We start from the raw sequence: 26,058 nt of genomic DNA, 5'->3' as shown, positions 1-26,058 counted from the left end.
AAAAAAATATAAACTACACATGAAAAATAGTGCAAACAAGAAACACCAAACTTAAAGGGAAATTCTACACAGAAGTAACATTTTGTCAAGCTCGGTCATTCTCCTGATCTGGAAGCAGCACGTTTTGCTTTAGCTTAGCATAAAACAATGTAAGTAAAAGGAAGGCTTTATGCTAGAACCTTCCTTTTACTTACATTGGGTGTTTCTCAATGTCAAGGAGCCTTGCCTTGATGTCGTGGCCCCGCCCCGATTGCCAAGGAGATACGTCATCAGGAGCCACCAAGACGTGTTCCAATCGGTTCCAATGTTCATGTTCTACCGAGGCATGTGCTCTCCGTTTGCTAGCCATTTAGCTAGCTGAGCAAGGACACACGGGAGTTGTCTTGTAGCCTAGCCTTGGTCAAAAATTACCCACAATACACTGCGGTATTTTCAAAAAGACGGCGGATCAGAAGCCGGCAGCTACTTCGGGGACAACTTTCAAGTTTTAAAGTAAGCTAGCTAATTTAAAATGTTTTTTTTAGATCCAAAGAATTTATCTATTGTTAGTCAGTTGCTTAGCAGTTGTGGCTTCGATGGCAAGCGGGTAGTAACTCGCTTATATTTTTAATTTAATAAACATATACACAATTTAAAAAGTAAAAGGCTCGTTATATATTTATATTGAAACTAATACATATAAAATATAATGTTATCTCCCTTGTTACGTGATGTTACGTGACTGCCGTGGAAGCCGCGGTCATGTGATGCAAGTCTGTTCTAACTGTTTAACCGTTTTCTTTGACCAAGGAAGGACAGTGTCCTTGTAAGCAAGGAGCCTGGCCTTGCAAGACATCGCCTTGCAAGGCCACGTGCCTTGACATTGACGTTAAAGTTAAAGTCCCATTAGTTGTCACACACACAGGTGTGTGTGCGAAATTTGTTCTCCGCATTTGACCCATCCCCTGGGGGAGCGGTGAGCTGCAGACAAGCCGCGCTCGGGAACTATTTGGTGGTTTAACCCCCCAATCCAACCCCTTAATGCTGAGTGTCAAGCAGGGAGGCATTGGGTCCCATTTTTTTTACAAAGTCTTTGGTATGATCCGACCAGGAATCGAACCCCTGATCTCCCAGTCTCAGGGCGGACACTCTACCACTAGGCCACTGAGAAAGAGTCTCCGCTGAGAAAGGGAACTATTTGGTGGTTTAACCCCCCAATCCAACCCCTTAATGCTGAAGCCTGATTTATGCTTCTCCGTCTGCATCAGTGCGGAGCACACGCAACGCCATTATACGTCCTTGCGTAGGGATCCGGCAGGCACGCAAGTACATACGGAGTCGAGCCCACTTTTTTAAACATCCGTCGAACGAGGCGGATTACGCAAGCTTGTGATTGGTCAGGACGCCACTGTTGTTTACAGCGCCGCCATTGCAAAGAGAGCCGAGTTTAACTAGCGGCAGACACGGAGAAGCTTGAAGAATACCTCGCGAAAAAACTCTAAAAATATGAACGTTTCATTCTCCCGTGACTGGAGGAGTGAAAAGATGCACAGCAAGCGTTTTATTTGTGGACGGAAATGACAGGAAACGTGGGTTTAGAGGTGGGGAGCGCATGAAGCGGTGGGAGAATGAGAGACAAATATGTCCGTGTTAAAAGTCTCTTATATACACAAAAAACACAATATAAACAAACGATCTTGGACCGATACATGACATGATACCACAGAACAGCGCTACGCCCTCTGTGGTCCTGCCGGGCAATTGCTTTGCAAAACTCTCCAGGAGACGGAGAAGTAAAAGAGCAAAACGCTTCCGTCAATCCGTGCGTGTCTGTCCCTTGCGGAGCTGACGGAGAAGCATAAACCAGTCTTGAGTGTCAAGCAGGGAGGCATTGGGTCCCAATTTTGAGAATTGAGAAACACCCGTTGTTTTATGCTAAGCTAAAGCAAAATGTACTGCTTCCAGATTAGGAGAATGACTGAGCTTGTTAGCTACAAAATCCTTTTTCTCACTTATCTAACTCTTGGACATATAACAGACTAAAGTCCTTAGGGGTGGAATATTCCTTTAGGTGTAAACAATAAAAAAGGTGCCTTATTTTTATTTTTTATCGCCTTAAAAAACAATTTCGACTAATGGCCAATTTGGAAAAAATTGAATATATTGGCCTGATATATCGACCAGCTGATATATCGGTCGGCCTCTACTTCGTACCAAATAACCATAAAAATCTGGTCTGAAATACATAGGGCGTGGGTCTAGAGTCTATGGGGGACGCCATATTTCCTTCTGACCGGCTCAGGGTCCTGCGCCTGTCGATGTCACTTTTGATGATTTGCTGGAAGTACGACTTACAGAAGTTACGTTACCATGTTCCAAATTATTCATTTAGTAAGAAACATGAATTCATTAACAAAACTGCTAAACTCTTTCCAAAAGCTATGTGAAAGAATAAAACTGAAGGAGACTGCATGCTTTCTGCGACAGTCACGGCGATGTGGTGTAAAACTACCCTGAAATGTATGGACTGCCCCTAGCGGCAGGAAACTACACGCTGCCACTTTAAAGAACAGTTTTTGCACAGGCGAGTTTCTTGGAGGCATTACAGTCTACAATGCATGCTGGGAAAATGGGTAATTATTTTAAATAGCATGTCCAGAGACCCCATCTGTCTATAACAGTTGTAAAGGATGGGTAGTTTACATCTTAATTATGAACCATAAAATGTGAGATTCCGTAGAATTATGAAATATCAATGATGGATCTTTGAATATTTAAACCAGAAGATCAGAACTTTTTATTGCAGGGATTAAGCGACACTTTGTATTAACTCCAAGGAAAGAGAGAGAGTCAGGTTTAAAATAGTTAAGAAATTTATTTCTACACAATTTAAACAAGACTGACTTTAACACTCTGATGGACTAGGTGGAATGAGACGTGAGAGGATGGTTTAAGTGTGGAATGTTGCTATCAGAACCAGCGGATCTGGAGAAGTATTTAGTTCTGAGTGGGAGTGAATGTTTCGCTCTAAACTATAGTTGAAGATTTATAACATGCATGAGACGCCATCTGTCGGTCTTCGTACCCCAGGGGAAGCCTCCGTTTAGATCCAGAATGTCGAGGTCCTCTTGGACCCTCCTTGGAACCGAAGCCGGTAGAAAAGCAGCGGTGCCGACCAAACTAGTCTGGGAATGCTTCCAGGTCATGACATGTTATTATGGGCGTCAGCGAAACCCTGAAGGGTCGTGAAGTTCAGCTTTTATTCTGAAGGAACTGTTGCGGTCAGGTGTAACTTGCAACAGATTTTATCCAGTTTGTCGAGGTTCTTTTGGTTGAAGAGGAAGTCCGGATGGCCTGTCCGAGACTTCTCTAGAACGCTTGAACTAAAGAAAAGGTGGTGTGGAATAGTTTTTATAATTGTCATATTTTGGTTTACTGGTGAATCAGAATTTGACGTGCAAAAGAGGGTTTATACTGACACCACAGAAAACCACGCCTCACGTCAGAAACGAAGGTTCTGATTGGATCAGACAAAAGGAAATGTGTCGTGTGGCTTTAGCATTACGTGTCATTAGTGTCTAGTGCAAATGTCCAGGATTATAATTACTTGTAAAATACCACTGATCACAGGATTATAATATAAAATAATAACATTGTCATTTCACAGATTGATTGAACATTGGGCTCACATTATTATTGGTAATAACAAAGTTGTTGATTATGTGTGGGGCAGCAGTAGCTCAACAGGTTGAGCGGGTTGTCCAGTAATCGGAAGGTTGCAGATTCAATCCCAGCTCCGGACAGAGAATTCTGCTGTTGTGTCCTTGGGCAAGACACTTAACCCACGTTGCCTGCTGGTGGTGGTCGGAGGGACCGGTGGCGCCTGTGCTCGGCAGCCTCGCCTCTGTCACTGCGCCCCAGGGCAGCTGTGGCTACATCGTAGCTCATCCCCATCAGTGTGTGAATGTGTGTGTGAATGGATGAATGATACACTGTAGTGTAAAGCGCTTTGGAGTCCTTACTCTGAGAGGCGCTATACAAGTGCAGGTCATTTATCATTTATCAAGAGAGTTCTTCATCTTCGTCTTGGTAACAAAGGTGAAGCAGTTAAGATGAGCAGAGTGCATGAAAGACCTTGGCCACTATCTCATGTAGATTAGCCTGTCAGAGACTTTATGTCTCAGCTCGAGCAGACGCAGCAGATTATGACCTTTAGGTCAGAAAACAGGACATTCATGACGCTACACAGTGGAAGCAAGTGTCCAGTTTCTCATTTCTTCTGCTGTTGTGGTTTAGACTAACTCTAAAACAGTTTACAGACTTTAGGTAGATAAAACAAACACAACTTAGTGAGCAGTAAAGTGATTTCAAGTTTGTCTAATAGTTTTTAAACATATGTTTATTGGCCATGACACCAAAGTTGGTCATTACTTAGCTTTGTCAGATGAAAGTGGATATTTTGGTATCATGTTCCAGGGGTATTCAATTCTGGGCCTCGAGGGCCGGTATTCAGCACGTTTTAGTGGTTTCTCTGCTCCAACACTAGAATCAGTGGTTGAATCACCTGTGCAGCAGCTCATCAGGCTATGCAGAAGCCAGTTAATCACCCACTAATTGAAATTATGTGTGTTGAAGCAGGGTTAAAACCAAAATGTGCTGGATACCGACATACCAACCCTCGAGGCCCGGAATTGAATAGCTCTTTAGGCGAATATTTGAATACTGAAAACAAAACTAATAACACATCTTTTAGAGCACACTTCACAGCTGGGCAAATTTAAATATGGCTTATTTATTACAACTATATAAAAAATAACCTGGCCGTTGTTTAACTGGTATAACATGCCCTTTTTAAAAGTCTTACTTTAAAACACTGTATGGGGAAAAGGAGTCATGCTTCCCGTCTTCCTTTACAAAATCACGTGCCATCTCGTTTTCAAAAAACATTGTTTTTACTGTGTTATCAAAAACCATAAAACCTTTTCTAGAACAGCAACACCTCCGTGAGCTCTGACCCCTGACTGAACTCCTACATGAATTATGTAACCTCCGCTGGAGCTGCTGTCAGTCTGATCTTTAAGAACTTTGTATGTCAGCGAGACGTGTGACGGTGGACGTGTGAAGGCCAGCGTTAGAGATTAAATGAGTCAGCTCCAAGTGTGGCCGTGAGCAGAAATAGAAGGAGAAAACGTTTCTCAGAGAGGACTCACTCTTGTATGTGGAAGGGGACGACTCCGGTCTGGGCTGAACAACGATGAGATGATGGGACTTCTGTGAGATGATAAAAATAAATAAAAAGTAAATTAGGAACAAAAAAACAAACAACAATTATGTAACGTAACTTGTCTGTTTTTCCTGTTAGGCTTGGTTCATACGACAGGACAATCGTGCCGATGTTTGGCCTGATCCTAACATCTACCATTCTAGAAATGAAAGTGGAACCAACCTTTTTTGACACACCTAGTCAAAATTAAATAAACTGCATAACAATAAAAAAGCCAAACACTGAATATTTAAATCACGTCTGATCTTTAACGATGAAGGCAGCACCACAGAAACTTGAGTTATTATTAAAGGTGTGGTTTACTTATTTATTCAATACATATGCAGTTTAAATCAATGCTTTATGAGTCATTAAAAAACACAAAGTGTGTTTATGGTCATAAAAGAAGCAAAGAGCCATAGAATCTTCTGATTAAACATTCAAAGATCAATCAGGTTGAGAATACATATTTATGTGGAATTATCGCATCTTATTGGTCATAATTAATATGTAGAGTCAATCAAATCAGGTTCATCACTCTACACCATCTATTTTCTATCATACACAATAACGCAGGAGATAGGTGTAGGAGACTGTTTTCATGTTCAGTCTGCATGTTAAACTCAGAGTGACCGATTATAATCAGAAACGGTTTTTCAGTCAACCACACCTTTAAAGCGTTGGAGCTTTGACACTCTTACCTGCTTGCTGTCAAGTTGAAGTGGATCTTTAACTACAGTTGCTCCACAGAGCTCCACCATCCACTCCATTTCATCTGGGAAAAACACACAAAACAAGAGCTCATCAGCCAATACAGATGTTTAATCAGGGTATCTGCAGGTTTAAGGGAGCCAAATTTAAGACTTTTTAAGACCTTTTTTAAGGCCACTTTGACCAAATATAAGCTATTTTTTAAATTAAATTTAAGCTATAATTTCCAGCTATTGCCTGGAACCGGTGCTAACCACGTCACGAACTTGGGATTAACCATCCAGTTACCATTAAACTTGCACTTCTCCATGGCGCAAGCTCCCACTAGCTTAATAAGCTAATGTGCTCATCTAAAAATAGCCCATTTCACAACCAACTGAATGTGTACGGTTCCGCTTACGCCAACATCATACACAAAAAATGCTGAACACTGACTAGAAATTCACGAAAATTTTATAGAAATAAAATAATCTTGTTTATTGGGTCTTTGGTAATTTAAGATCTTTGGAAACTGTATTTAAGGATTGTCATTTTTAAGGATTTTTAAGGCCTTAAATTTGGAAAAGAAAATTTAAGACTTTTTAAGGACCCGCGGATACCCTATTAATTCTGTCTGCTTTATCACTTTAACCTCGAGGGCTCAAACACAAGACTCCATCGTGTTCAGTTTCATATTTACTCGGGTTAGAAGAACCAAGAACAGGACAAACAAAAGGCACCTTCTAGCTGATTCTCATTCTGCTGATAACCTCCATATGTTTCTCGGTTGAATAATGAATGAAATCATGTTGGGCTGAAGCAAACAGACTCCAGCTCCATGTTTGTGTCGTGTATAAGAAAGTCTTCAAGCTAGCAGATGTCAGCCCATTAGCAAAGCTTCATCGATCCAGCAAGCAGCAGGAGGATGCTGCAGAAACACTCTAAGAGCGGCAGGAAGACGGAAGCTATGGAAAGTTTCCTCATGGGGATGAAACATGTCCCTGGGACTGCCGCCGTAATCTGGATCTATCCAACCACACTGGAAAGGTAAATTAAATCTGGTAATACATAAGAAAAAAAATAACTTTTTATCTCTATGGTTTGAGTCTATTATCAGTATAAATCCTGAGATATAAAAAAACCCTCATCTAAAAGCTTTTATTTACATTCTTTTCAGAAATAGTTGTCAGGCTGCTTATTAACTCCATGGCAACCACTGTGCGGTGTGACAACAGACCAAAAACATCTCACACAAGTCCTTAGACTGTATTCAGTCCACCCACATGCTGGAATCACTAGTTATTGTTCAACACTGCGGAAATGACAGGGGTTAAAACAGCTCGGGTTTCATGCTATTCCCAGTGTCACTCAAACAGAGTCTTACCTCAGCTGTCCCATCTCTCTCTAGAGAGGGGGACGTCTAACAGAGTCCAGCAGGACAATGACATTAACGAGACTGAATGTTTGAAGTTTTTGATATGGAAGCGTATAGCCATCAGGGCGAGTAATAACGAGTAACTTTCTTGTTATTATGAGACACCGCTCCTGTATTTTGTCCCTGACTGTAATATGCTTCCGCAATTTGAAGCAGGAGAGCAGTGCAAAAGTGGAGACCATTCCTGAAAATAGCTGGAATGGCTGTTTTGTTGAAAGGAAACGCAATTTAGAAATTTTGTATTTTGAATTTCCAGAGACGCCAGCCAGGTGATGCAGTTAGCTGCAGGGGTAACTAAGGTAGGAGGGAAAATACATTTGAAATAATTGGATATGTTCATGTCTAAATGAATACTTTGTGGTGAATATTTATTTAATTTTGTCTGAGATTTAACAAAAACCATTAAGAATAATCTCATAAAGTCTGGTGGGAAAATGGAACATGGCCAAAGTAACAATAAGTTTTGGTTTTTGCTTTGGTGGTAAAACCACGGCCTTTTTAGACCTCAGTAAAAGTTTCACAGTGACATACGTCCTTTTTCTAAATATAAAATAACAGCAATCAAACTAAAGGCTGTAATTATTACACTAAGGCTGCATGAGGCATACAGAAGGGGGTAAAGTGAATTACATGCATTTAATTATGAATACAACTTAATATATTAGCAACAGCATTCTGTTTGTTCATTAGCAATAAACTACAGATGGAAACTGTGGGAAATCTGCACAGTAAAAAATGACCCAAAGTATCGAACTTATAAAATGTGGTTTGATGGGATCTGGACGTTTCTAGCATCAGGCTTTGATTATGAATCATTTAGGTCGAAATTATTCTTTCCAAAAAGCAGAGATGAGTTATTCCCAAAACATCAGACCCTTTCTTATTGTGGTAAAAAGTCTGAATGAGCAATGCTCACATCTGGGGATGTCTAATGTTATAGGATGATATTGGCATTAAAATGTAATATCAGTAATGATCAGGATCAGTTTTTAACTCTTTTAATGACACAATTTTTACATACTACTCGCATGTTACACATTAAACACTTTTACACTCCCTCAAAAAATTCTAAATATGACTGATCTGAGGTTTAGTTTTTGAGATAATTTTGTTTGTTTGTCATAACATGCCTATATTGCATGATAGGAAATTATTTAGTTTTTTTGTTTTGGTGGGGGGCGTAACATCAGTATCAGTTTATTTTGTAATGGTATCTCAATGAGTGTCTCAATGATCCTGGGAGCTACATTGTCTGAGGCTTTATGCCCCTGGTAGGGTCACCCATGGCAAACAAGTCCTAGGTGAGGGATCAGACAATGCACAGCCCAAAAACCCCTTATGAAGAAAAATATATAGGGACATATTCCATCCTGTCGTTCTTTTTTTAAAACACAGAAATGGTTTCGTTACCTGTTTTGTCACTACGTTTCGCCGGCGGCTGCAGACTTCCTCAGGCTGACGCTGATGGTGGCGCGTCACTTCCTTCTCCGTTTATCCGTGGGCAGCAGAGGACGTTGTCGCCCTCTACTGCTCGCTCTCCCCTCTCCGACGATGCAGTCCCATGCGCGGTCCAACGTGTACACTCCGTCGTCCCTGTTCATGGTCCCACATCCACGTCTCCTTATCTCGATTTCTTCTTTAATCCATCTCTTGTATTTTTGTTGTTCAATGTTCATGATCCTTGTCTTGTCCCAGTCCATTATATGGTTTTCTCTTATGCAGTGATCTGTTACGGCCGACTTCTTTATTGTACTTTCTGCTTCTTCTTTTGCTGCTCTTGTGTGTTTTCGACTTGCCTCTTTCTCGCACTCCTTTCTATGTTCTATTGTTCGTGTGTTGAGTTGGCGCCCGGTTTCTCCTGTGTATGTTTTATTGCAGAGTTTGCATGGGATTTCGTAAATGACTCCACATTTAAGTCCAGCTGATATTTTGTCTTTTGGGTGTACTAGTCTGTTTCTAACTGTTGTGAATGGTTTTGTTGGTGTGTTTATGTTGTGTATTTTTTTTTATTGTTGCTCTTATTTTTTCTGTTATGCCTCTGATGTATGGTAGGGTTATCACTGGTTTTGGTTCTCGTCTTTCTGGGTTTCTGGTTCTTTGCTTTGGTTGTTCTTTTCTTTCTGTTTTTGTTTGCCGTTTTCCTTTGTTTATTGCCCATGTCGGGTATCTGCAGGTCTTTAAAGCGTAGTGTATGTGTTTGTCTTCTTGTTTACGGTCTCTCTCTTCTGTTATTATGTTTGCTCAGTGATATAATGTTCTGATTACTGACATTTTGTGTATGGTGGGTTGTTCTGATGTCCATAATAGATATTGGTCTGTGTGTGTTTATTTCCTATATGTGTTTATGTTTAGGGTCCCGTCGGTCTGCCTGGTGATTTTCATGTCCATAAATGCTATACTGCCTTCTGTTTGTAACTCATAAGTGAATTTTATGTTGCCCGTGTCGTCAATGTTATTTAAGTGTTGTGTTAGTGTTTTTGTTTGTCCTTTTGGTATGATTTCCAGTATGTCGTCTACGTAGCGTTTCCATAGTTTTATTTTACAGTTTGGGGGGGGGGGGGGGGGGGCAGTGGCTATGGCTTTTTGTTCTAGGTCTTCCATGAAAAACTCGCACAGGGTGGCTGATAACGGGTTACCCATGGCGAAGCCTTCCAGTTGTTTGTATATTGTGTTGTCGTATGTGAAGTAAGTGGAGTTAGCTACCAGTCCTATCAGTTGTGCTACGTCGTCTGCTGTGAGGTTTGTTCTTTTGTGTAAAGTCTTGTCCTGTCTGATTCTGTTAACTACTATGTCTATGGTTTTTTGGGTTGGTGTTTTTGTGAACAGGGATGTGACGTTGTGTAAGATGAGTATGTCGTTGTCTTCTATTGTAATCTCCTTTAGTTCTTTTGCCAGTTCTATGCTGTTTTAGCAGTGTTGATCTGTCTTTCCTAATAACGGGCTGATGATTTTGCTGACATCTCTTGCCATGTTGTATGTTGGTGTACCTATGCTGTCAACTATTGGTCTAAGTGGGGTGTTTTGTTTATGTATTTTTGGCATTCCATAGATTCTTGGGGTTATGTTCGCCGTAGGAATCCAATGTTTGTACATTTTTTCTGTTATTTTGCCTTTTTCTTGTAGTGGCTTCAGTAATTTTTTCATGTTTTTCTTAATGTTTTCTGTTGGGTCTTTTTTTAAGTATTTTGTATGTATTTTTGTCCTCTAGCATCTGATTCATCTGTTGTTTATATTCTTCTCTGTCCATTACCACTGTGGTTCTTCCTTTAACTGCCGGTAGAATAATTATCTGTTCATTTTTGGATGAAGATGTCATGGCTGAGTGAACATTGAACAACAAAAATACAAGAGATGGATTAAAGAAGCAATCGAGATAAGGAGACGTGGAAGTGGGACCATGAACAGGGACGACGGAGTGTACACGTTGGACCGTGCATGGGACTGCATCGTCAGAGAGGGGAGAGCGGGCAGTAGAGGGCGACAACGTCCTCTGCTGCCCGCGGATAAACGGAGAAGGAAGTGACGCTTCACCATCAGCGTCAGGCTGAGGAAGCCTGCAGCCGCCGGCGAAACGTGGTGACAAAACAGGTAACGAAACCGTTTCTGTGTTTTAAAAAAAGAACGACAGCATGGAATTAGAACTAACACACAGCAAGATCACACCTAAGATATAGGGACATAGTTTTCCCTTGCTCAGATCCCAGGTCCCCTCTGGAGCCGGGCCTAGACGTGAGGCACGCCGATGAAGCTTGGCTGGGCACACCCCGAAGAGGAGACGTGGGCCCCCTTTACCATTGGATGCTGTGTGAGATGGGTGGTAGCCGAAGGCGGAGACACCAGCAGTCTGATCCTCAGAAGCTGGCTCTTGGTATGTGCAATGGTGGGGAAAGCGCCGAGCTGGTGTGTGAAGTTGAGAGGTTCTGACTGGATATAGTCGAACTCACCTTGACACGGAGCTATACTGTAGCTCCGGAACCAGTATCCTTGAGAGGGGCTGGACACTACCACTCTGGAGTTGCTCTTTCTGAGAGGTGCCAAGCAGGGGTGGGCATACTTCTATTCCCCCATCTTGATGCCTGCACATTGGAGTTTACCCTGGTGAATGAGAGGGCAGCCTCCCTCCACCTACGTGTTCAGGGACAGGTCCTGACTGTTTGTCCTAATGCACCAAAATGCAGGTCACACTACCCGCCACTTTTGGAGTCCCTTGGAGGAGGTTCTGAGGAGTGCTCTTTCCACTGACTCCCTCGTTCTCCTGGGGGACATCAATTTTAATGTGGGCAACAACAGTGAGACCTGGAGGGGTGCAGTTGGGAGGCGAATTCCAGTCAGATTTATTAAAATTGTCCACTTCGTGTTGGTTCTGTTTCATTAATTCTTCAATAAATAAATAAATAAATGAAAATTATTTTCTGTCTGGGTGGAAAACGAGGGCAATCTCGTTATTCGCCACCAGGGCACACTGTCCCTACCTATTTTACAAACGAGGAGACTCCCGTCCCGCCACCAGAGTGCTACTCTCTCTTGCCACCCAAAGTCTGTGTATCAATTATGAGCTACAGCTAAACTGCCAAGAGATTAACTGTTTGTTGATATTTAATACTGATACTGATACTGTTCTGGAACTGCGCTGCTCTGGGTGGCTGCATGTTGGAGTAGCTCTGTTGACTATATGCAAGTTTTGCCTTTTCTTCGACTTTTTTTTTCTGGTTTCTCGGGAGGAACGGTATTTTTTTGGACATTTAACTTTTCTGTTTCTGGTGCTGTGAAGCTTGGAGGATTTTTACTGCTATTTTTTCCACTTTTTTCACTTTTTGAGCATTTATTGTGATGTGTAACCATAGCAACAAGCTGGTTTACAATTGGGAGCAGCTGACTAACATTGGGAAGGCTGAAATAATACCTCAACTGAAGCCACAAATCCCAAATGAGCTAAAACGCAAGAAGCGTGGATGCAGAGCAGGAGCAAAACGGAGACAGAGAAAGAGGAAAATCAATTTCCCTCCGGGATTAATAAATTATTTTTGAATTTTAATTGAATTTGATTTTGAAAGGTAAATCCATTTATGTGTGTGACGTTGTCACGTCCTTTGAGTGATTCTGTCACATTTATTTGTGTGATTTTGTCACTGTTGGAGAAGCTTGTGCAACTTGGCGACAGAAAACGCTGATCTCCACTTAGCACTTAGCTACTCCCTCGCTAATCCAGCCTGATCAAACTGGTAATATTAGCATTCTAACGCCGCATGCCGGACGTTTTCCAACGAGAATACCGGACATTAATTCTGTACTCATATCGGAATTAGCCAGGGATGCCTGAAGCTGGTTAACAAGCCAGAAAAGCGCTTTATTTCCCGCAGCTTGGTTAGCAAGAAAGCTAGTCTTAAGCCCTATGTGGAAGAGCGTAGCGAGGTACATACCGCAAATTAAACGCTATTGCCGACAAATTAACGCGAGAACCTGAACACGGTATGCCGCCGGTCGAAGGGCTGATTCCCGAGTGAATGAAGCCGAGAGACACCTCACAAAACGGTGTAGGCCCTGTTAGCTTAGTAAGCTAAATATTAGCAAGGCCCGACAGCGCCCACGGACACAAAACCGACGGCACTGTCAACCGTTCGACGCAGCGTTTGCCTTTGTCATAACTTGCTATACTAGCAGTTTGGGCGTATTTGTGACTTTTATTGTGAGAAGCAATCTCTACCCGGCCCGTCCACCATTTTGGACCGGTGTCACCATGCGTCACGCACACTACCCCTCCCGCACTGTTGCCTAGCGCTCTAACGCCAGGGGTCAAATTTCTTCCACATTAACCATGAAACATGAAAATGAAACCATTCAAAGTCAAACATGTAAAGCACAGACATGTTTATGTCTTCCTTTTACCTGTAGACATGTCTGTAAAAGGTCCCTGGAAGCAGATCTTGTAGCCCTTCATTAGCAGCTGAAGACAAGAAGAAAATGTGGGGTGAGAATTAAACACTGAGCATTAATATTTCTGCAAAACTATGGTAAACTTCCTACAGTCAAGGACAATAACTCAGAGGTTTAACCTTCAGATAGTGCTCAACGGCAGTGTGTAAAGGCAACTATTACTTCCATTACCAGCACAGCGGAGTGTGTTTCTGAACCCTACACCTGTGTAAAGGGTTACAGCAGCGCAGCTGAAACACTTCTCCGCTCATCCTGCAATTTAAAGCCAACGCTCCTCGCTTACAGCTTCAAATAAAGCCTCTAGACCTCACTGGCAATGTGCTCCCACGGTTAACACTGTAAATTTAAGGATGAGTCAAACAGCCACCTTCACAGAGGTAATATCCCGCTTAGAGCACACGGGGAAAACGACATGCCCGAGACCAGGGACGCCTGCTTTTATTACACTCAGGGTCAATAGGTTTTTCTTGAAATGGGAATGGAGACTTGTTTCCTTAGAGCGACGACAGAAGGGAAAACTCCCATCATGATCTCATTTAAACTCTGTGGATAGAAATAATCTGTCCCACCTTCCTGTAGGTTAGCAGTGATCATTAGCCCGAGGTGTACGCTGACACAGGCAGGATGAAAAGTGTTTCTGTTACAGATTTTTAATTTAGACAACAGCTAATGTCCTTCAGGAGGATTTAAAGTGAAACTCAGTCACTTTGATTTCCTGACCATCTACATCCGGACTCCCTGCCTCTCTGTTAGCTTGTCACATTGTTGCAGGTGAACAACCGTGAACACGAACAGCACGGTCTGTCCAGCTCCATCAAAGTGTCGCCGCTCCGGTCAAGCCTCTTCAAATATTAGCAGCTAATTCAATCGAGAGGTTTTTCAAAGCAGGAAGACAACCAACATGAAAATGAGCACTTTCTAATTTTCCCCCTCAGTGGTGGCGGTCCGAATCTGTTGGCTTTACACCAAGAGGAAAAATACAATTAGCTCCTCACAGCAGGGTGCAGGCCAACAGGACGGTTCAATCGGACGAAACAAGTCCAAACCCCGCCTGTAACTGGGATATCAAATCAAATCAACTTTATTTATATAGCACTTTTCATACCAAAAATGCAACTCAAAGTGCTTTACAGATTAAAATGGCCCCATAGATCCCACATTCCCATCCCAGCCCCCCTCCCCAAGTATAAAACAATTAAAAATTACAGTTCCCCTCCCGCACCCAACTTCCAAAGTGGACATACAATCACCCGCACACTCGTCCATGCACACACACACACACACACACACGCACACACACACACTCGTGAACACCAGAGGAAACAATAGGCTGAGTTCAGATGGGTCAGGTAATGAACAACACATCATCAGCGGAGCCATCTGCCCTGGCAGCAACAGATCCACGGCAGCAGCCAAGACACCGGCCCATGACGCCCAGTGGCGTACGGCAGAAACCCCCACCAGTGCCCGGGCACTACCCGGGGAGCGCCCTGGCCGCCGCCGCCCCTGACCACCGGCCCCAAGGCAGAGGGCTCCGCAGAGGAAACACTGGAGGATTTAAGATATATAACATATAAAATAATAAAAGCTAATAATGATAAAAAGTGACTGATAAAAAGTGATTATAAAGATAGTAAAAGAAAACATAATCATGTAAAAACACTAAGATGTAGATAAAATGATAAAAATAATAAAAGAGATAAATATGTATTTATAGATAAATAGTGATCAGTTAAAAGCTAAGCTAAAAAGGTGGGTCTTGAGCCTATTCTTAAAAGCCTGGATGTTCCCTTCGGACCTGAGGTCCTCCGGCAGCCCGTTCCAAAGGCGAGGGCCGTAATACTTGAAGGACGCCTCGCCGTGGGTGTGAGTCTTAACTTTAGGGATAACTAGGAGACGGCTGCCAGAGGAGCGCAGAGACCGCGAGGGTTTATACAGTAAAAGCAGTTCTGAAAGATAAGAAGGCCCAAGACCATTAAGACACTTAAAAACCATTAAAATAACCTTAAAATCGATCCTGAAACATACGGGGAGCCAGTGCAGTGATTTTAAAACCGGAGTGATGTGCTCCCGCTTCCTGGTCTTCATCAGGACACGTGCTGCTGAGTTTTGTAAACGTTGTAAACCTGAGATGCTTTTTTTGGGAAGACCAGAAAGCAGGGCATTGCAGTAATCAATTCTACTGGTTACAAAAGCGTGCACTAGCGTCTCCGTATTGGCCCGAGAGAGAATGGGGCGGACTCTGGCGATATTCTTAAGATGGTAAAAACCTATTTTTGTGATGTTTTTAATGTGGGGGATAAAAGTCAGCTCAGAGTCGAAAATAACGCCCAGATTCTTCACTTGTAGTGATGGATAAAAAGACATTGACTGTAGTTTAGGTAAAAGTTTCTCTCTCTGGGCCTCAGGACCGATGACTAAAACTTCAGTTTTGCTCTGGTTGAGCTGGAGAAAGTTTTCAGTCATCCATGATTTAATATCTAAAATGCAATTAAAAAGTGTTTCCATTGGCTGTGCGTCATCAGGAGACACGGAGATGTACAACTGTGTATCATCAGCGTAACTGTGGAAATTCACCCCATGTCTCCTGATGACGCTGCCCAGAGGAAGCATATAGAGGTTAAAAAGCACTGGGCCTAGAATTGATCCCTGAGGCACCCCGCATGTGATGCTGTGGACCCCAGAGGAACAGGTATCCAGACTCACCATAAAAGTCCTGTCTGTGAGGTAGGAAGTAAACCAACTGTGAACAACACCAGAGAGGCCGATCTGTTTTAAACGGGTTAAAAGAATAGTGTGGTCTACTGTATCAAAGGCAGCGCTTAGATCCAGCAGAACCAACACTGTTGCCCTCCGAGCATCATAATTCGTTCTAAAATCATTTAAAATCTTCAGAAGGGCCGTCTCAGAGCTGTGGTTCACCCTAAAACCAGACTGAAATTTCTCTAGGACATGTTGGTGGTTGATGAAATCATTAAGTTGTATTAAAACAAGCTTCTCTAAAATTTTGCTTAAAAATGGTAAGTTGGATACCGGTCGGAAATTGTTAAAGTCATTAAAATCTAAATTGCTCTTCTTCAGCAGGGGTCTGACCACCGCCCGTTTAAAAGCAGCAGGAAAGACCCCCGTCTGAAGGGAACAGTTCATCAAAGTTAAAATCTCATCTCTAAAAGAGTCATAAAATTGTTTAAAAAACCTTGTGGGAACAGGGTCCAGAACACATGTGGTGGGCCTCACTGAGGAGAAAACTTTATCAATAGTCTCAACTTCAACCAAGACAAAACTGTCCAGTGTTTCCTCAGGTAGACACACACTCTCAGATTGATCGGGAGCAGCATGACATTGGGAGGATAAAATTTTATGTCTGATGGTGTCTACCTTCCCTCTGAAGTGGGCTGCAAACTCCTCACAGAGAGAGTCCGAGGGGGTTTTCTGGAGAGAACTGAATTCACGACCCAAAATATTTGTGACTGTAGAAAACAGAATTTTGGGATTATTTTTGTGTTCCGAGATGATTTTAGAAAAGTAATTATTTCTGGAATTTCGAACTGCTTTGTTGTATGATTTTAATAATTCCGTGTATATTTGTTTATTAATTGTGTTCTTATATTTCCTCCATTTTCTCTCCGCCGCCCTGCAAGATCTTTTCAACATTTTTAAGTTTTCATTGCTCCAAGGGGAAGCCGGTTTTGGCTGCAGTTTTTTAATTTTAGGTGGAGCGAGCAAATCCAGAGTAGATTTAAGTCTACTGTTAAAATCATTAAAGACTGAATCACAGGGGGCATTTAAATTAATAGGAGGGATCTTTTTAAAAGTTTCCAGAAAACCAGCAGCCACTTCAGGGGTTAGATGGCGTTTCATTACAGTTCTCACAGAGGTCTCCTGCTGAATTATGCTGGTAATGCTAAAAAACACACAGAAATGATCTGAGATCGCTAAATCCACGACAGAGGACACACCAGGTGGACAGACCATACGTGATGACCAAGTCCAGGGTGTGTCCTCTGTCGTGGGTTGGTTGTGCAACATGTTGTGTAAAATCCATATAACTCAAAATGTTTAAAAATTCAGTGGTAAAAGGGTCTGCAGGGTCATCTATGTGTAAATTAAAATCACCAGCTAAAATAATACTATCAAAAGAGTTGTGCACAATTGATAAAAACTCGGAAAATTCCTGTATAAAAAGTGCACTGTGCCTCGGAGGCCTATAAAGAGTAACACATAAAATCTGACGATCGCTGAAAATGGCTGCACAATATTCGAATGTGGTGTAGTTATCAAATAAAACATGTTTTGCGGAAAGTGTGGAAGAGCTTATAAGAGCAGTTCCGCCTCCCTTTTTTCCGTTTCTTATTGAATAAGTAAAATTAAAGTTTGGTGGGGAGGCCTCTGTGAGAACAGCAGGAGCATCTGAACTCAACCATGTTTCTGTCAAAAATACACATTTAAGGTGATTATCTAAAATGAGGTCATTTATAATAAAAGTTTTGTTCAGCAGAGAGCGAACATTTAAAAGAGCTATATTGATAGTAACTAAAGATGGAGTGACTGTGTGATTGAGTGGGGGTGAGATTATTGACAACTGTTTAAGATTTTTAAGATTAGACCGGTTAGTTTTATGTTTATGTGATCGCTCTCTGCTGATGACAGGAATGTGAGAGGTGTGCAAGGGTCCAAGTCCGATATGTGGGTTACTGTTAAAATCATAACTGGATTCATAGGACCATGGACCAGTGGGACATCATGATGTGGGGGGAGGAGGTTGGGGCGTGGGGGCAGCTGGGGGTGGTGTGGTGGGTAAAGGTGGTCGTGGGCAGGCCAGGCTCATTTTAAGTGTGTGGGTACCCTGTCTATTTAGATGGAGCCCGTCAGGCCCAAACAGATGCTTCCCGCCCCAAAAAATGTTAAAATTGTCAATAAAAGCAATGTTGTGCTGCACAGTGACAGAAGAAAGCCAGGTGTTCAAAGATAAAATTCGGCTAAAGCGTCCAATTCCTCTGTCAACCATGGGGATGGGGCCAGAGATAAAAACACACAGATGTGTGCTTTTTAACAAGTTAAAAAGATGAATAAAATCACGTTTGAGGAGTTCAGACTGCTGCATGCGGGTGTCGTTGGTGCCAGCGTGGATTATTATCTGATATCTGATCTTCACAGGGTCAGGCAGCTCTCCGTGGTCAAAAACGGTTTTTTACAAACAGTAATGATAAGAGCCCCTAATGGGTTAGTCTGTTGTTAAAAAACGCTGACGCTTTCAGGTTTCTGAGTGTTTGAGATGAGGAAGACGAGCGGCTGGCTGCCTCTTCACCACATCTATAATCCAGACTATTAGAGTGGGTTGATGATCTGATGGGATGAACCGAGGTGGAAAATAATGCCCTGATAAATGCTTCAGTGGCCCATAGGGTGAGAGGAATAGAGAGCTTTGATATACTGATGAGGTTATAAAGAGGGAGCTGTCACACAGCTGATCTTCAGATGACAGCATGGCTGCAGTTTGGATGAAGAGTGTTTCAGAAGTCCTGTATGAGGACTCTGGCAGGCATCTTAAGCTAAGCGTACACTGTGTAACTTTTTCCCTCATAGAGTTCACCTCCATCTCAAACTGTGGGACTTAGAAAATGTGCTAAAAATTGAAGTTTTAACACAACACATCGGACCTTTGAGTCCGAAAACCCGGAGACTGTTGTGTTGTTATTGACGCAGTCTGTTGTCCGTCTGGAGGACACGCAGGGGTTTATGGGGGTCGGAGAAGGAAGAAGAATGCAAGGAAGTACACAATGTTTTGGGGTCTGTTTTACTTGACATGAACAGCAGTAAGAGAGACGATCATGTTTTAATGTCAAAAATGTGATTTGGGGCTTTAGTAACTCACATTACTGTCCTCTGTGTTCCTAGCTCTGGAGGGACCCTGGTGGTTTGGCCCGTTCACCACATCCCCTCTCACTTCAAACGGACTCTGGTGACGAACAAAAGAACTTTAAAATCCATAAAGAAAAACATACATATGTACACATATATCCAGATAACTTCTTGAGTATCACGAGATTCATCAGGCAGCCTAAATCCAACACCAGCTTACCTCCTCTAAGAGTTTCTTATGTTTGAAGCACTCAGAAATCCCTGAAGAGAGGAAATAAGAAGCTCTTACTGAGGGGAACAAAACACTTCTGATTTTCTGTAATAATTCTGCTAGTTCTAAACTCATCACTGATGGAGCCAGAAGTCCAACTTACACCTGAAGCCGACCACCCACTTCCTGCCTGCGATGCCGAGGAAGTATTTCAGCGTGCGCTCACACACCAGCTGCTCATCTGGTTGAGAAAAGGGAAGACAGCTCAACAAGATGTGGACAAGAATCCTCATTCGCATTTTATCAGGTTTAGTCTAAAAATGCAGACATGGCGTAAAATTGATGTCGTTTACTCAGTTATTCGACATGTTTGCAGTGGTCTCTAGTGTAAATAAATGCCTTACGAATAATAAAAAAAGCTACGATGCGCCTACCTTTCACATTTGGGTCGATACGGTCAGGTTCGGGACCAGAATTTGTTTTCACACCTGGGTCAGATTCACATTTTCAGGTGACACTACTGGTTGGATGAAATTCACGCCTACCACCTCTGACTGGTGAGTAGAACCACCTAGCGGGGGTACCCGCATGCAGGATTTATTTTCATGCTGGATGCTGTCGAGTAAACATTTATCTGTAGCACGGAGCTCCTGCTCAGTGGGAAAGGGGAAGGAGAGCCGTGTGGGTGTGTTTGACACTCGCTCTGTCCTCTAGAGCAGCAAACATCTCTGCACGGAGCTCTCGCCAAAGCTGCTCAGTGGGAGGAGAGAGCAGCAAGTGTGTGTGTGTGTGGCCCGCAGAAGCCGAGGACAGAGCATTATGAGGACACACACACACACACACACACACACACACACACAACACACACACACACACACACACAGCAGTATCAGTGAGAGAACATAGAGCAAATTAATAAAATAAGGTGGTTCAGAGTCTCCAAATGCAACACAGCTCACTCCCACTTTTGTTTATATTATTAAGGACACCACAGACTTTTCTGCGCATCTTAAATGGCGCCCCCGTGCTGGGGGATTTCCGCATTCCTGGGAAGTCCTTCAGAACTATATGTGAACAAAAACCACCCGAATGAGACCAAACTGACACGATCCTCCCCGACCGTACTGACCCAGATGTGTAAGCGGCTTAATAGAACGCGTTCAGCTATGTTGCAAAGTCACTTTCACCAAGACCCTCTCTCTCCCCACCACAAGCGTGAGCCAAGATGGGCGTGGCCATGAATGCAAATTCACAGCGTGATGTAGATCTGTCAGGCTTTTGTAATTCTAGCATTTCACCGTCTATTTTCTATCAGAAGCTAACCGGAGATGGGTGTAGGAGACTATTTCATGTTCAGCCTGGATTAAAAAAACAAGAGTGACTGATTATAATCATAATATTCAGTCAAACACACCTTTAACATTTCAGGATTTATTTCTTTAAGTAGTGATTAGGAAGAGCCAGCCTGAGTGAAGCATCTGTCATGGACGTAGTTAAGTCCACGGCTGACACGTCTCTACGCTCTGATCTCCGTTTCACAACCATGAATCTGCTTGTTAGTCTCATGGTAGGAGGTGTTGGTTTTATTCCTGCTGCTCTTATAAAGGTTTTGATTCACACTAGTTGTGTTAATCCACACACACACTTTTAAGAACCTGCTACATTTGTTGGGTATCTAATGTTTGTGCAAAACTCTTGAGGTAAAAAGTCTAATCTATGACCTCATCTGCTTTCAAAACAACAAAATCATTATGAGAAAAGACTTTTTTATTTTATTTCTGAGGCTATTAAAGCCTTGTTTGCTGCTCTTTCTTGTGGAATATTACTCTCTAGAACTATTACCAAGACTCCAAAATGTGATTAAACAAGTTGTTAGTTGTTAAAATGCCAAAAAGTTATTATTCCAGCTAGGTTTAATTATTTAAAACAGTTTTAGCACTATGTCTGGTTGCCCAGGAAACAACTGCCATTAAAACTGGTTTCTTGGTTCATATAGTGCTTTAGAGACAGAGAGCTCGGAAATTAAAAATAATCTATCAAAGAGAGTAATTAGCTAATAAACAAAGTGGTGTGTTTGTGTGTGTTTTTGTGTCTAAAAGAAAGTTTCTGCAGAAAAAATATAGAAATGAACAAAAAAATCAAGCAGAGCGAGAATTGACTTAAGAGAAAATGTTCTTTGCAGAGACAATAAATGAAGCAGCAGCCAGAAGAACACCCTCAACTCAAAGATCAGCTGCTTGCTTTTACGCTAGCATCCGTACCTGTTCTAATTACAACATGAGTCACTTCTGACGTCACGTGAGAAACCATGCGGGCTCCGACTCCTTTAGCAAACTTCTTCACCATCATCTGCCAACAAGATCTGATCAGTCCATGTCTGTGGTTAAAACATGGCTGACTGTATGAAGACGCACCTGCTCAGCGGGACCCAATCCGGACGACACGAGCACGAGTTTAGCGTTACATCTGTCTATCGGTGGACTGGTGTTCTCCTTGTCATCTTGCCCGTCCGAGGGTGAATCACACTTTTTCATCGTTTTGGTTGCATCAGAGCTCGTGGAGGGGTTTGAGTGCTTAGCAGACTTTTGAGCAGAGTGCTGCTCAGCTGTAGAGAGACAAGAGAAACAGAGTCAACAACAGACCCACGGAGTATAATCTCCAAGCATCTATACGACGAGTCTTTATTAGTGACAGATCTGGGCCACAATGCAGCAAAACCTGAACTCAGCTTAACAAAAACAGCTGCTTATCCGTGTTATTATTCATTTAATTTCACTGAAAAGCCTGTTTCTGTGCCTTCTTTGTGTCTCAACACTATCAGAATCTTCTCACGTGTCTGTGTAACACCACCATGCCTCCACAAACCAGGCTCAGTCACCACGTTATCGCCAGGGGGCTTCGTGTTTGGGTCTTCTTCTGCATCTGGAATATTTTTCCTGCAAGAGACCCAAATATCAACTTTATTAAGACCTTTATAAGCTGGAGAAAGTCTCTTTAAAACATGTCAAATAAGTAATTTTCCCTAAACTCTAATAATAGGTGTAACACCACTTGCAACAACTATGATCAAGTATTTGAGATGACTGGTTATGAGTCTGTGGAGGACTTGTCTCCCACTCTTTACAGAATTGTTCTAATTCAGCCACACAGGGAACATATTCAATTCAATTCAATTCAAAAATACTTTATTAATCCCAGAGAGAAATTGATTCCAGTATGAACGACCTGTTTAAGGTCAAAGGTCATACATTCTCTTAGGATATTGTGGTAGAGAGAAGAGTTCCATCATCCCAGACCATCACACTACCACCACCATGCCAGACTCTTGGTCTGATGTTCTGTTCCTGATATTGTTTAACTCCAAGGTGGGACTTTGGTTTGGTTAAAATCTGATGTTAGCCTAGATCTGGACAAGTGGGGGAGTAGAGGGAGGTGGAGTGTACAGTCAATAAAGACGACTCTCCCTTGCCCTGCCTCCATCTAAAAGGCTAGGTTATCCAGAGTTATCTCTGTAGTTATGCTGCTATAGGCTTAGACTGCTGGAGGATACACTGACCACATTCCACACTCTACTACTTTCTTCTACAATCTGCTCTTTAACTGTATTATTTCCTGCTATTTCAGCTGTTAACTTTATTTTTTCTCTGTGTTTTTCTCCCCAGAAGAAGCTACAATGGTGTTCTGCTGAGCTGTGGTAGCCTCATGGAGGGGGCCATCATCTTGAACACTGTTGCTAACCATTTAAAACATTCTCCCTCTCCTGATAATAACACTTCACTTTCTTTGACATTGAATGTGCTACTACTAGTTTACCCGTTTAATTATAGATCCACTAGGATAAATACAATAAAATGTATCTCTCACCAAATAGAATATTTACTAAGAAGTCACAATGTAACCATAGAAACACTACATGGTATATATGTTGTGTGTGTGTGTGTGTGTGTTCTGTCTTTTCATCCCAGTGAGTCGTGGTGGATGGCTGCTTATACTGAGCCAGGATCCTCTGGAGGTTTCTTCCTGTTAAAAGGGAGTTTTCCTCTCCACTGTCGCTAAATGCTTGCTTAGTATGAGGATTGCTGTAAAGTCACTGACACTAGTCAGTGACTTGATGCAATTTGCTGGGTTCCTTATAGGAAACATTTTAATGACTGGCTTAATGACCTGACCTGTATTGGAATGTTTATTATGTGAAGTGCCTTGAGATGACTCTTTGTGATTTGGCGCTGTATAAATAAACTTGAATTGACTTTGTGTTGTTTTGGGTCAGCAGAGGTGTTTTATATTGGATCATGTCTTCTGTAAAATCTGCAGCTGTACATTAGTTTGTAACTCAGACTGTTAGAAGCAGAGCAGAAACATTCAATCAGACCTCGGTACAGAGTAGACTGAACATAACGACACATGCTCTCACCAATCAACAGATGACAAGCTATTCTCCGATTAAAATACAAAAGTGGAATAAACTCTTGGAATGAGCTTTGACTGAAAGACTTTAATATTACTGAAAGCTGGCAGCAAGGCTGCATTAAATCATCAGTGAAAACTCCAGAGCCAACATATTCTAATTTCCCCGCTGCACTCCAGGAAGATGTGATTTCAATTTAGGACTTCAATAACAAAGCCCATTCCTTTAGTCAGAGACCTGGCGGTGATACTGAAGGGAAGCTCTCGGGCAGTGGAGATAAATTACCGTGGCAACACGAGTTCCTGTCAAGTGCTCTAAATGACACAAGGAGCTGTCTGTAATGGCTTCTTTTATTCTCACAGCATGAGCTGATGCAGGGTTCATTTGTGAGATAATCAGTCTGACCTTTTGAGATCCAACACACTTATAGGGTGTCACTTAAGCTACTACCTCCGTGACGCAACCTCAGATAAGTGGCCGAAAATGAATAGAAGGACGCAAAAGAAAAACTGATGAGCACGGAGATAAAAACTCATAAATCGTTTGATTTCCATGAAGGTTTAATGAAAAAGAGATGAACAGAACCAGTTTACTTATGCCGTGATTTCATCACTTAAACTATTAACCCTCCCACTGTCCTAGTGGGTGTGGCCCTGCAAGGAACGTTGACCATTGAGCAGGATTGATAGTTTATCCCTTGGGTCCATGAGGCAGGGGTGAGGAGTGAGCACCACCTCACCCCTGCCTCGTGGACCTCAAGGGATAAACCATCAATCCTGCTCAATGGTCAACTTTCCTCGCGGGGTCACCCATAAAGACAGTGGGAGGGTTAATGTAATGCTGATTAGCTCTTATGTGACTTTTTGTTTCGTTTGTCTTCACACTGTTTAACTGAAAACATTGAGATGATGATGTTTATACTTTTGAAATCTTACCTAATACCTAAAACTGCTTCAGGATAATCCTGAGCCAAGATAATGGAACTCCTAGCGTCATACCTGCATGATTCCTGGTCTGGATTTGGTTCATCCATCATTGCTTTGGGGTCGTCTTCGCCTAAAGACACATTTTAACAACACATTTGAAAAACCTGCACGGGGGAAATCAAAAGGAAAACTAAAAACTGGAGGACGGACTACAGATTTGCTCGAGAAAGTCAAAAAATAGTGAAAAATGACACACGTAGTCGTTTTATAGAATATAAATCCAGGATATAAGTATGAAAAGGCCCACTGGTCTGGTTTAATCACCTGCATCTTTACCACCCTGGCAGCTTTCCGAGGGCACGTCTCTCTCCGGACTGCCTTCCTTTTCCTGAAGCACCTCTGTCACCAGAGCCATCAGCTTCCCCAGCCTGGCCAGCTCCTTCTGCATCTCTAGTTTCTGCTAGATGGGCAAATAATCAAGAAGTCAAGTGTAGAAGTCATTTTAAATCCTAACTGGCATTTATTAAAGTACATGAGGGGATAAGAGGCAAAGAAATCTGCAATGCAACACTCCCAACAAAATAAATAAATAAATAAATAAAAGCACAAACTGGCTGCTTTTTCAAGCAAAGCTGTTTGAAAATGTATTTTTTTGCTATTTCAGTTCCATTCTTTGTGCTTATAGGGCAGACACATTCATTATGTACCAACACCCGTGTGTGTGTGTGTGTGTGTGTGTGTGTGTGTGTGTGTGTGTGTGTGTGTGTGTGTGTGTGTGTGTGTGTGTGTGTGTGTGTGTGTGTGTGTGTGTGTGTGTGTAAGCCCGGGCCTCTGGCAGACCGCAGGGTTTGAAACAAACTCCTGAGTCAAATCCAGACGACAGATCAAAGTGAGTGTAGGAAGATGGATGAGGTACAAAACAAAAATCATCCTCTAGGCAGCATTTCCTCCAACGTAAATGAAATGCAATTTAGAAAGCTGCTGAGGGGGAAATTTTTCATAGAGCGAGGTAGTCTGTCATCCTGGAGTTGACAGTTGAGATTGAGGGAAATGGGATGCTGCCCTCTATGGGTGTTGACGTGTCAGTGCAGCACACTAAACGCAGGTACAGACGAGCTGGTGTCTGGATGAACAAGAGGCCTCATCGTGTCATTTTACAGATAAAAGGTGCTGTTGTGTAGCTAAAGAGGACAAAAAAAGAAAGATTTGATGGAATATGTAATTATATTCACCTGTGTGACCAGAACTTCATTGGAGAACTGTGAAGATTCTATGGACACGCCGATCTCATTCTCCGGGACATCGCCTGCAGAAAAGGAGCAACTAAGGGGCTCCATGCCTGGAAAACAG

At 42.4% G+C, this 26,058-nt stretch overlaps 1 protein-coding gene across 4 annotated transcripts in view; it reads right to left on the bottom strand.

Annotated features, from left to right (window-relative positions):
- The window catches only part of LOC107387869 (BRCA1 DNA repair associated), a 38,779-nt gene that overhangs the window by 6,810 nt on the left and 5,911 nt on the right, over positions 1-26,058 (bottom strand). For 2 of the 4 annotated variants that reach the window (XM_015963106.3, XM_015963107.3), the window contains exons 9-20: positions 25,941-26,014; positions 25,033-25,168; positions 24,781-24,838; positions 22,207-22,310; positions 21,789-21,979; positions 21,636-21,723; positions 19,538-19,615; positions 19,384-19,424; positions 19,177-19,260; positions 13,254-13,311; positions 5,944-6,017; positions 5,190-5,250 (exon numbers count right to left, since the gene is read on the bottom strand). In XM_015963106.3, the coding sequence (XP_015818592.3) occupies positions 5,190-5,250; positions 5,944-6,017; positions 13,254-13,311; positions 19,177-19,260; positions 19,384-19,424; positions 19,538-19,615; positions 21,636-21,723; positions 21,789-21,979; positions 22,207-22,310; positions 24,781-24,838; positions 25,033-25,168; positions 25,941-26,014 (1,047 nt within the window). Of the gene's footprint in view, positions 1-5,189; positions 5,251-5,943; positions 6,018-13,253; positions 13,312-19,176; positions 19,261-19,383; positions 19,425-19,537; positions 19,616-21,635; positions 21,724-21,788; positions 21,980-22,206; positions 22,311-24,780; positions 24,839-25,032; positions 25,169-25,940; positions 26,015-26,058 lie in introns of those variants that run through there. The other 2 variants (XM_015963108.3, XR_011516848.1) reach the window with 2 other exon arrangements.

The sequence above is a fragment of the Nothobranchius furzeri genome, chromosome 16 (genome assembly GCF_043380555.1).
Source record: "Nothobranchius furzeri strain GRZ-AD chromosome 16, NfurGRZ-RIMD1, whole genome shotgun sequence".
Classification (NCBI taxonomy): Eukaryota; Metazoa; Chordata; class Actinopteri; order Cyprinodontiformes; family Nothobranchiidae; genus Nothobranchius; species Nothobranchius furzeri.
This window is presented reverse-complemented; position numbering and strand designations above follow the sequence as displayed.